The 12,628-nt window shown below is 39.7% G+C and overlaps 1 protein-coding gene across 1 annotated transcript; it reads right to left on the bottom strand.

The window, feature by feature from the left end:
- Nucleotides 1–4,616: 4,616 nt before the first annotated feature.
- On the bottom strand, nucleotides 4,617–12,094 carry LOC139369333 (SIN3-HDAC complex-associated factor-like). Its single transcript, XM_071108637.1, has 6 exons — nucleotides 11,847–12,094; nucleotides 9,408–9,535; nucleotides 8,861–8,960; nucleotides 8,594–8,717; nucleotides 8,121–8,271; nucleotides 4,617–7,847 (listed from the first exon to the last, which is right to left on the bottom strand). The coding sequence occupies exons 2-6, from the start codon at nucleotides 9,533–9,535 to the stop codon at nucleotides 7,556–7,558; spliced, it is 795 nt and encodes a 264-aa protein (XP_070964738.1). The 5' UTR covers nucleotides 11,847–12,094; the 3' UTR covers nucleotides 4,617–7,555.
- Nucleotides 12,095–12,628: the final 534 nt, after the last annotated feature.

Below are 12,628 nucleotides of genomic sequence, written 5' to 3'. Positions count from 1 at the left end.
GTGACATAGGAAAGGAATATCTGTCATTTCCGGTGGCTTTATGGCAATCACAGCAAACCAAAGGTAGTTATTATAATTGTTTTTAGCTTTTTTAGAACTTTAGGACGGGTTAGGGGGTAACGGATTACATGTGATTACCGTTTTTTGTGTTTTATTTTTGCATATAATCCGTTAACGGTAACTGTAGTCTTTACATTACTTGCAAAAATATTCTAATCAAATTACAGATACTTTTGAAAAACTATATTACTTCGAGGATTACTTTTAAATTCAGAAAGGATGTTTGCGAAAAAAAATATTTCACACTTCTCTGTTTTGAAAAAAGGCGCAAGTTTAAGTTTGTTCCACTTGAGCAAATCTGACCACATGTGGAACAAACTTAAATTTGCGCCTTTTTTCAATGCTGATTTGAATGTCATTAAGAAAACAGAGAAGTGTGAAATATTTTTTTATGATCTCTGACTTGTGATGTCACACCAAATGTGTTTGATGGATCGCGGGAAAAGAGCAGGATTAGGCTTTGGTAGGCTACAGTCCAAGCAATGTCTTCCAATGGTGGGACTGCTGTCGGCATCCAAAGATGATCAATTTGAATAAACGCTTGGATGTAAGGGTGACAGCAGTTGTGTAGTCTACGGCGATACGGATATCACTTATTATTGATATCTACATAGCGCATTGATGTGAATCACACTGATCACACACTCTCTCATTTAGCTATTTGCGCCTTACCGATTGTGGTTGTTGTGGATGGCTGTTCACAAATCTAAATGTGTATTTGAACCCAATAATGGTTGAATTCAAGATGTTTAAACTGCCTATCAATCATTGTTTTGGAAACCAATGGACAGCCAGTGAAAAATGCGCTCTTGCCACATCTGCATAGTGCGGATCCAAACCCATGGAATAAAAGTGGGGCTTTTATTGCTCAATTTAATTCATGCTGATAAAAAAGAATAGCCCTAAGGGACACATGCTCACACTTGCACACTTTTGATAGACTTAAAGCGGCAATCTGTAGTTGCTACATCCGTTTTTGGACTTATCAATCATTTTTATATCATGGATGGTCAGTCCTTGCATCCATAGCTCTGTCTATTAATCTGAGAGTGGTTATTGTTTCATCTGTGGATTTGCCCTTTAAACAGCTGAATGTTATTAAGATTTCAAAGTGTCACCAACAAAAAGGTTAACAATAGTCCTATAACAAATGCAGGATATGGCATTCATTTTTCACATGTAAATAGCACTTTTCAGTAGAGCTCAAAGCATGCCATTCCATGAGTGCAGCATTTATTTTAAAACAATTTCCATATTTCCAAGTCCTATTCTTGAAGACCAAGAATTTATTGTAATGACTGGAATTCTGATAGACTTTGTTTTTTAATGTAAAGATATCATTTTATCGTATTATATTATATGTAGTAGAAGGCGATGGGTTAGAAGAAGCCTACATAACCAACCCATAAAGTAAAATTTAACATCCATATATGGCCAGCTTTGTAAACTTTAACATTGATTTATCCTGCAATAGATGTTGTTCAATTGGTAACATAAATTTTTCTCTTCGTCTAATGCCTCTTGAAGGGAAAGTAATCTAAAAGTAACCGAATGTAATAAGATTACATTACTGAGTTTGGGTAATCCCACAATTACATGACTGATTACAATTTTGGACAGGCAACTAAAAAAAATCAATACAAAAACAAATCACTGTGTCTGCCTAAAACTGCATGGACCCCTCTTGTGCAGTGGAACCCAGAACGATATGTGGAACCCAGAACGATGTGTGACCACTTGCTTAAGGCAATGCCGTTTAGCAGAGGACACCCAAACCAGAGTGGCCACTGCAAAGCCCAAGGAGCCTGACCCTCTCTGGAAGTTGCTGTAGCCCTGTTTAGTATATACTTTCGGGTTAAAACGTTCTTTCAGTCCTTTCGCTTACAATGCAATTTCATCCAGATCTGTTGCCTATGCCTTTAATAGTCATACTCATCACTTATTATTAGTATTATTACAAATAGATGATCTGTTCTAACAATGTTGCTTGTTTAGTAAAGTTAGATCAAAGAATCAACGTCTCGCAAGATTGAAATGATTCATTTGCATGTTACATAACCAAATATAATAACATACAATTGTAGGGCTATAACATTACTGCTACACCAAAAACACCTCATTTCTAATTAGATTTTAGGATGGTTAGTAGCTGAAGCTGAATAGGCTAATCACATGTATTTTCTCATGCGTCAAAACTCAACAGAGCACCCCTCTCGGCAGAATATATGCTTTGATTGACAGAAATAACAAAAAAAGGCTAATAGTCTGTTAACACAATCTTTTCAAATTCACTAATTCAAGAAGATCTAAACACATATTGCCGTGAACCTGATTGAGATCAATTCTGAGCTGTTTATTACTTTTGGCAAGGTCTCTCTATAACTGTACATAAACTGGCAAAAGCTAGCCAAGTTAATTTACTTCCTGAAACGGAACAAAACAAAGGCTACAAATATCACTTTCTGACAGATAACTAGAGGCTAGAGCTGACCTGGCTGTGTTATTCATTCACCTCAGTCAAGAGGGGATAAAACATTAGATAAAGTTACATGTCAGTTACAATACTCGCTCAGCACTGCGAATAAACATAGTTATGTTTTTTTTAATGTTATGTTAAACAGCAGTTACCTTGTCAACTAAATAGTAGGGGGGGCAATTTCTCAATGTGTGTGGGACATGACCCCCGTCCTCAGTGAAAGTTATGCCCATCATATCTACAGTTGAAGTCGGAAGTTTACATACACCTTAGCCAAATACATGTAAACTCAGTTTTTCACAATTCCTGACATTTAATCCTCATAAAAAATCCCTGTTTTAGGTCAGTTAGGATAACCACTTTATTTTAAGAATGTGAAATGTCAGAATAATAGTAGAGAGAATGATTTATTTCAGCTTTTATTTCTTTCAAAGTTTACATCAATCACATTTATTTATAAAGCCCTTCTTACATCAGCTGGTGTCACAAAGTGCTGTACAGAAACCCAGCCTAAAACTCCAAACAGCAAGCAAGCAATGCAGGTGTAGAAGCACGGTGGCTAGGAAAAACTCCCTAGAAAGGCCAGAAACTAAGAAGAAACCTAGAGAGGAACCAGGCTATGAGGGGGAACCCGGCTACATATACTCAATTAGTACTTGGTAGCATTGCCTTTAAATTGTTTAACTTGGGTCAAATGTTTTGGGTAGCCTTCCACAAGCTTCCCACAATAAATTGGGGGAATTTTGGCCCATTCCTCCTGACAGAGCTGGTGTAACTGAGTCAGGTTTGTAGGCCTCCTTGCTCGCACACTCTTTTTCAGTTCTGCCTACAGATTTTCTATAGGATGGAGGTCAGGGCTTTGTGATGGCCACTCCCATACCTTGACTTTGTTGTCCTTAAGCCATTTTGCCACAACTGTAGAATAATGCTTGTCCATTTGGAAGACCCATTTGCAACCATGCTTTAACTTCGTGACTGATGTCTTGAGATGTTGCTTCAATATATCCACCTAATTGTCCTTCCTCATGCCATTAATTTTGTGAAGTGCACCAGTCCCTCCTGCAGCAAAGCACCCCCACAACATGATGCTGCCACCACCGTGCTTCACGGTTGGGATGGTGTTCTTCAGCTTGCAAGCCTCCTCCTTTTTCCTCCAAACATAACAATGGTCATTATGGCCAAACAGTTCTATTTTTGTTTCATCAGACCAGAGGACATTTCTCCAAAAAGTATGATCTTTGTCCCCATGTGCAACTGCAAAACGTAGTCTGGCTTTTTTATGACGGTTTTGGAGCAGTGGCTTCTTCCTTGCTGGGCGGCCTTCCGGGTTATGTCGATATTGTACTCGTTTTACTGTGGATATAGATATTTCTGTACCTGTGTCCTCCAGCATCTTCACAAGGTCCTTTGCTGTTGTTCTGGGATTGATTTGCACTATTCGCATCAAAGTACATTCACCTCTAGGAGACAGAACGCGGTATGACGGCTGCGTAGTCCCATGGTATTTATACTTGCATACTATTGCTTGTACAGATGACCAGGGTCCCTTCAGGTGTTTGGAAATTGTTCCTAAGGATGAACCAGACTTGTGGTCTACACATTTTTTTCTGATGTTTTGGCTGATTTCTTTAGATTTTCAAATGATGTCAAGCAAAGAGGCACTGAGTTTGAAGGTAGGCCTTGAAATACATCCACCAGAAGCCCACTGGAATTGTGATACAATGAATTATAAGTGAAATAAGCTGTAAACAATTTTTGGAAAAATGACTTGTGTCATGCACACAGTAGATGTCCTAACCGACTTGCCAAAACTATAGTTAACAAGAAATTTGGGGAGTGGTTGAAAAATGAGTTTTAATGACTCCAACCTAAGTGTATGTAAACTTCCGACTTCAACTGTATATATTGCTACAACTCGGGAAAGCAAGTTTGAAGTTTATTAGGCTACTGATGAAATAAGTTATGAACTTCACAGGATGGTGAAAGTGCATTGTGATGAGCTTGGGAGTGGTTATAAACTACCCCAAAACAGGATAAAAGTCCAAGGTTTTTAGCAAAACAGAAAATTCTGACTCAAAAATCACAAATTATTTTTATTGAAAGACTAGTACAAAAAAAGTACATCATGTATAAAACACAAAACATTGCTTTGTCTAGATCTAACTTGGTAAATAAATGCAATTGCATAGCTACAATACATGCATGAAGCACTAAAGCAAAGATTCGACTCGACATATGCAACATTACAGGGCAAAGATGAGAGGAAAGTAAAATTGGAATATAGGCTACCTCAAATCATTGAAATTCATAGTTCAACAGGCTGGATACCTGATACAAAGATACAGGTCCAAACAAATTATTGTACAGTATATTACATAATAAATTACTACACATTAATGTTGATAAGATTGTTCCCAATAATTCACAAATACTGTTCATTGTGAATTTCAGACTAGACTGATTGCTTAAGAACTACATTAAATGCTAACCATATCACAGAACTTTAAATGTGAAATCTAAGTTATTACATAGTGAGAAACCAGCATCAGAATAGTCACATGGGGAAAATGCACAAATACAAATCAAAGTTTATTAGTCACATACTTCGCAGACAAACGAACAGTGAAATGCTTATTTATGGGTCCTTTTCCAACAATGCAGAGATAAAATAAGAAAAAAATAAATAGTGGAGGAATAAATACAGTGAATAACAAATAAAATAAACATGGCTGTATATATGGAGTAGAAAATAACACAGCTATAACAGTATACAGGAAGTACCAGTACCGAGTCAATATGAAATAAATAAACATTTAATTAGAAAGCCCTCAACCCCCCATTGAAATATGTCCATATACATACAATCTTCCCTATAATATGGATAATTAAAAACTGATTTTAGTGTCCTTTTTATACCACTCAAGTTACAAATAAATGACTAAATAACCTGTTTTGCATTTGAAATGGAATGAATTTAAGTGTGCTTTGGTTTTGGTTTGATAATGTAGGCTAGTATATAGCAGTTGCTTAACTAACCAAGGAATGATGAATTCAAAGTTTGAACATGATAGTAAGTCCTCAAAAGTATAAAATGCCTAAATAACGATCAATAGAATTGACATATGTATCATGAAGTTTAAATTATACGGAAGTCCTGCAGACAAAAGACAAATAGAAAAGAACAATTCCCCAGAATAAAAAAAACAACGTTTTTGACAACAGGGGGGGACAGATAGAGAGAGTTGTGCTCATGTGGGTTATTTCATTGCATTGTAGGTCTAAGTTGTTGCAGTAAATCCACTGTGTGTGTGGTAATGACAATCACGTCCCATTATTGACAGTAATAACCAAAAAGGTATCCAGCCAGGCCTCCAGGAGGAATATTTCACGATCTGAACAGGTTACTATTGCATTTGCTGATTTATAATATGGTGAAGACATTTTTTATATGTAATATTTAAATAAAAAATACTTTGGGGCATTGGGTCTGGAAAATAAGAGCAAGATTTTAAATAAAAGTAATATGCTTTTAAGGCCATGAAATAGCATATTTGACTCATGCATCTGATCTACAGATCTTCTGGATGAGAGGGGTTATTTCTTCGGCATTTATGCAAAGCACACTAGTGTTGCTTTACTTCATTTTCAAAACCTTAGGCCTCCGTTGCAAACGTTAACATAATAAGCTGGAGAAAACGCAAACTACCTATCTAGCACTAACTATTGCCTTAAAAAAAGGAGACATTTCACCATTTTCAACTTCATATTCATCATCTCCACCACCCAAACATCAACATACTATATATAAAAACAGCCCATTTCTATATTTTGTAGTAACAAAAGATGAGGACATCATTCGGGAAACACTTTAGAAATTGGTAGCGTTCCTCAGCATTGTTGACACCAGACAAATCTTACAACACCTGGATAGGTATTTTACGTATCAGCTAACCACATAATAATAATAATAATAATAATAATAAACATATGCCATTTAGCAGACACTTTTATATGCGGGTGGCCTCAGTGGGAATGGAACCCATGATATTTGGTATTGTAAACAACTTGCTCTACCAATTGAGCCACACAGGACCACCTATGTTATAGCAATCTGCCAGTCCATGTCACAGTTGCTATAATGGCACGCAACCATTGGTTGATGCATGCAACGTCTGAGCAGGAGCATCACCTGGTCAAAATTACTAACTCATAATTGGTTAAAATGACATGATGCACACCAGATGACATCATCTAGAATAATATATTTTCTGGTGTGCATCTTTTTGATTACACAACACAAAAAACACAGTTTACACACCGATGTTGGTGTGGTGCTGTAGATGATGAATATGAAGTTTCAATTTGAACATTTTCCCTTAATATCATCCCTAAGTACCAACACTGACAAAACACTAGCACTGTCTTCCCTCACAAAATTAAGGCTGGTGTATTGGCTGTTGGTGCTGTGAACAGGCTCTCGACCGTGGCCCATATAGAAATACATACAGGCCCATATATACAGAATAGATAAATAGTGTGAATGTGAATTTGTTTCACGATAATACAAGTGCTACTGTACGGCTGTTACCTGTTAATTAAGGTATTCTGCCGATCAGTCAAAACTACAGCATTTTATGTCAAGGAGAAAAACACCAAGAGAGGTGTCCGAACATCTGGGTTGTGTTCATAAGGCACCAAACGGAAGAAAATGGATTTGCAACACGGAGTGGACTACATGGACTTGCCCAATAATAAATGCTCATTTTCCGTTGCAGAACTTTTTCAAACATTTTCAGTTGCATTCCCAAGCCTAATGAAGACGAACCCAGGACAATACTAAGTACAACAAGACCAGATGAATTGGGGAAAAATTAGTCCATATGCCTCAGTCAGTCTATAAGTTAACAAACAATCAAAACAACAGGATTCAGCTACTCGCTGACTAAAGGCAATCAGCGGTAACTTCTTCTTGTAAGAGCTTGTAAACCAGAAGCATTCCGTAGGCTTCCTCAAAGATGCTCACACTGTGGTGCAATATCGCCAGTCTTCCTCCTCAACCTCCACTTTGGCCTGAGATGTTGTCATGATGACCTGTAGCTGAGGACTCTCTGAGCTCCCCTGGCTGTTTGACCTCACCACCTCGTCTTCCTTCCTCACCACCACCTCTTCCGCCACTTCTACCTCTTCCACAACCTCCTCATCCTGCCGCTGCTGTTGCCGTTTCTTGCGACAGCAGGGCTTGAAGAGGTGAGGGTCGATGAGCACCTCCCCAAAGCGGCCCTTGTAGATGATCCCACAACACACCTTCTGCCTGGAGGAGAAGCAAAGGAACATGAGATTATTCATGTAATACTGATACAGTTTATGCAGCCATACTGCCATACAAGATATGGTCAATTATTGTTACAGCGACGAATGCATATGTGCATATAAAATAAATTAAGTCTTAGATTGTTCATGTTTCCTTTTTTTCCCTATTTCTCTCTTATCTGAGTACCAAAGCATCTGGTGAAGATGAACAAGGACACTTCCAGGCTGGATATTACAGACACAGTGTTTTGACTGGAGGGGACTGCAGCCTTACCTCTTCCAGTAGGTGAGGTCCAGGAAGGAGAAGACAGGAGAGCGGCTGGAGCCTGGGGAGAGCTCTGTGTCGGAGCCCTCATCTGAAGGGTGGCTGTAGCTGGGAGACTGGGCCGGGGAGGCACTGGACGTGGTGCTGTGGGCATCAGAGTCTGGAGGAGGGAGGGGTAGAACCATAGAAGAAGGCTATGCTGTAGTGTACATCATTGGGTAGACTGAAGAAGGAGTATGTTCAGATTGGTAAAATGTCGCAAAATGTTTGAATCTCAACCTTCCGGATTATGTGGATATTTAGGCTACGTTATGAAGATACTTGTGAAATGAAAATAAATATTGTCTGACTCAGTGCCTCAACCTCTGAAAAGCACTGAGATTGGGTGTTACGGTTGCATTGATCTATTACTGAATTAGCAAAACGGACCTAAAAGTGGTCAAACCTTAATATGTTTATGGGGCACTGTGAACAGGACTTACTGTTCCTCTTTAGCTCTTTCTGCAGTCGGCTGATCTGGATTGGCATGGCTCTCTTGGAGAGGGACTTCCGTTTCTTTGGCCTGGAGGAAATCTTTAGGCTGGGGCCTCCTCGGGCATCAACCACCTAGGATAGGATAGAAGAAAAGAACATTTAAGAGAGGAGAAGTGAAGAGAGGCACTCCCATCACTTATTTCCCCCTTCTTAACCATTTCCAACAGGCAGGTGAGTTGTGAGGAGCAGATATGGACAAAAAATGTGGAGCTTACGTGATTCCAGTTTTTCTTAGACCCCACTGGGAGTTTCTTACATCGTTTCACCAGGAGTACACAGGCATTGCAGATTTCTCCAGACCGAGTTTCACATAATCTACATGTGGGGAAAACATGTAAAATATGGGTTAAGCAGGACCATGTGAACAATGGAAATATTACGGATGTTCATAATGACATTACATTTAGCTTTACCAGGAGGAACACCATTTCTGACCATTTTACAGTATTTCACATGTAGCTGTCCACTCATTGGGGATAATAATATTTTGTTAATTTTCAGAGTGTGTTTGGGAGGCAGCAGTCCACCGATTTCCTGCACAGGCCCCATGCATAATTATGCACTGAGTGCTATGGAAACAGAACTCAATGTGTGATGTGTGATATTTTATTGACTGCTTATTTTTTTGTATTTTTTTTGTTGACTGCTTTAGTTATTTTATTTTATGTTTTACAACGCCTGCAGTCATTCTACTTTTGCAAGAATGCATAGATGTTGAAATCTGCTATAAGGGCGCGGCAACTGTCAGAAATCTTTGCTTACCCGAAACAGCTCGTGAAGTCATTCTCGTACCGCTTGCTGTCGGTGAAGCGTGAGCTGGAGGACTTGGCGCGGCAGATGCAACAGCCGTCTAAACTCCGGTACATCTTTGGCTTGTGAAAGCCAAACATCTGTTTTCAAAAACACAAAACAGCAAAGGCATTTGCAGTTTAATAAAATAAAAATGGTACAAATCATTATGAAAGAAAATGGCCTATAATAAGATGGTCAATTTTATGGTCAATTTTGTTCAAAAGTTATTTGCAAATTTGTACCAACCAGCGGAACAACAGGTTACAACTTCAATATTTTTTCCCCTCCATATAGGCTAACTATTGTAATAATGGTTGATAGACATTCAATAATTTTCAGAAGTCTCGCGCGTTAAATACATTTGAAATTAAAAAAATAACGCGCAGCAGATGAAAGTGAGCATCTTGCCATGCCCTGACCCAAAAGGAGCGAATATAGGTCAGCTGTCTGTATGCCTGTCATACAGATAATGTCACCCTGCTGCCGCGCTCATATCGTCTTCGGAGATTTGCATTGCATAGTTGCCGCAGCGTTATGGCCAAATATCCTTAGTTAAGACAAAATTGTAAACTCTAGTTTGATGCTAGAAGACATAGACGCACCGACGCAGTAAATTAAATAACCAAGGCATAAGCTAAGTTTATCTGACCTGCTGCTTGTGTGAATACCTCGTGGTGCAAGAAATGTGAAGAAAATTTGGAAGAACGGGTTATTTCTCATTTGCATTTAAAGGAGAAGTATATATTACGTTGCCATGCAAAACCTATCACGATGCTTGGAATCCTTCAAAATAATCATGCGGCAAAACCGTGAGCCGCGCCCCCTACAGTCTACTTGTTTTGCCATATAAGTGGCAGTCCTTCGGGTCTCTTGACAGTGCAGTGGCACAACCAGACAGTAGCAGGATAATACAGTACGTGACGTAACTCTACATGGCAACAGACTTCAAAGGCGGAGAGGGGGTGTGTATGTGGAGGAGGGGGACAGGGGGTGTGTATGTGGAGGAGGGGGACAGGGTGTGTGTATGTGGAGGAGGGGGACAGGGTGTGTGTATGTGGAGGAGGGGGACAGGGTGTGTGTATGTGGAGGAGGGGGACAGGGTGTGTGTATGTGGAGGAGGGGGACAGGGTGTGTGTATGTGGAGGAGGAGGCCCGGGGGTGTGTGTGTGGAGGAGGAGGCCAGGGGGTGTGTGTGGAGGAGGGGGAAAGGGGGTGTTTGAGGGAGGAATGGAGCTTGTGATATTTAGAATTTTAAAGTTGTAAAACCGACTAACATCGTTTCATTAAAAACGGCCTATGTTTAAAAACGAAACGAGACGGTCGTGATGAAAAATAACCTTAGCACCGAAGACAGACTACTGTAAATCGATACGTTCCCCGCCCACTTACACGAGGAAGCATGCCACAAGAGCAGCCTCATGCGCACCCATTTTAACTGAACCTTTCAACCCACCGTCTGAGTCCATAAACTCGATTATGTCATTGACACAACCGCATTATCAAACTTTTTACATAAAAACAACACAGTCCTCTCTAAAACGAGACATTTTTAGCTTTGGAATAGTCGTGTAATGTGATCTTTAGGCTACACATTGTTATTCAGGTGACGTCGCGTCACTGGCCAGTGCAACTCCAAACACCAAATGCGCACGAAGTTCAAAGCTTCGGTTTTTAACAGTGACAACGTAGGTCTACATCAATTATTTTAAATTGTGGTTTAATCTTGCTATCATTTTTAGTTCGTCGCTATCATTTGGTTAGGCTACTACTTGTTTTGTGATAGATGCATCCGTGTTGACACAGAGCAATCGCCCGCGTGTTCAAAGCGCACCATCTCGGGTAGGAATGGCAGGCATGATGGGGTCTCGAACTTGGGTATTACTTACGTCGGTAAGCAGTCGAATAAATTGCGGAACATGCACATTTCAACATTGCAAACGAAGTGCTCGGAGGCTAGGAATCCACCTATTAAGAATCACAACTAAAAACGAATTAATCGGGAAGACACCATACAACGCACTATATAACTCGAAATAATGGGGATAAAATGCCTAGGCCTAAATCTGCTGTTCACCCATTTTTTATATGTTGCAGACTGGGTTTATTTAGTTCACCTCCAGAAGTCAACAAACAGGCATATTACTGCAATCGTTTCATTCCCATTTAAACTAGCCTATTAAATCCGGTATATAAAAAAAAGTTAAAAACGAATAAATAGGCTAGGCTTATAAGCCAATTAATTCTGTTTTTCGAACTGTGAAAATCGATGTTAATTGTTCGCCTTCTCAAGTGGCCAAAACAACTCGGAGCTTGCTTGTTTCGAAGCCTACAATAGCCAAGCAAACTGACACAAAAATGTTGCACATTTTGAGAAGCCTAGACCTGAACATTAGCCAACACAATTCTTACCTTAAATGCAAGTCGAACGTAGCTGATACAAATGAATAACCTTGAACACGCGTCGTTACAATGTTGCCGAACTACTCTCACAATTCCACAGCATCGAGATACCGTTCTCTCTTGTTGATGTCTAGCTCGCTGTGTATGGGACTTGGTAGTTGTGGACTCAGTGCGCGTGCGCCCATCCACGCCTCCATTTTCTGACTTTCTTCAATCAACCTGATTTGCATAAACGGCTGACGTTTCATCGCGTTTGCACTTTGCTGGCGTTATGAGGATGGGAGCATTGCGCGGGAACAGGGGGCTCGTCTTTCGTTGCTATGGCACGTTGAAGAATGTAAGCAAAGAGGCGGAGACAGTCTTTTACTATGGAACGCCAGATGGCTTGTTAAAATGTATTCGCTTGAGTAATGGCCGTTATAACAAAACATTAGTAACTGGACTTAGGTCTCGTTTAGTGGACAAGGACTCGTGTAGCTGGGTAACTCCAACATACATTTATTTAAAAGTGAGAACCACTCACTGACATCTGACTTTTTATCAAATCAAATTGTATTGGTATGAGGGTGTAGCGAAACGTTGTGTTCCTAGCTCCAAAAGTGCAGTAATTAAAAAAAAATACACAACTTTTTTTGACTCCAGCTATTTAAAAACCGCTTAAGGATCCCCCCCTTTCAAAAAATGTTCACCTAAATGACATACCCAACTCTGACTGCCTGTAGCTCAGGACCTGAAGCAAGGATATGCATATTATTGATACCATTAGAATGGAAACACTTTGAAGTTTGTGG

This window comes from Oncorhynchus clarkii, chromosome 2 (assembly GCF_045791955.1).
Source record: "Oncorhynchus clarkii lewisi isolate Uvic-CL-2024 chromosome 2, UVic_Ocla_1.0, whole genome shotgun sequence".
Classification (NCBI taxonomy): Eukaryota; Metazoa; Chordata; class Actinopteri; order Salmoniformes; family Salmonidae; genus Oncorhynchus; species Oncorhynchus clarkii.
Note: the sequence above shows the minus strand (reverse complement) of the source record. Positions and strands in the feature narration are given on the sequence as shown.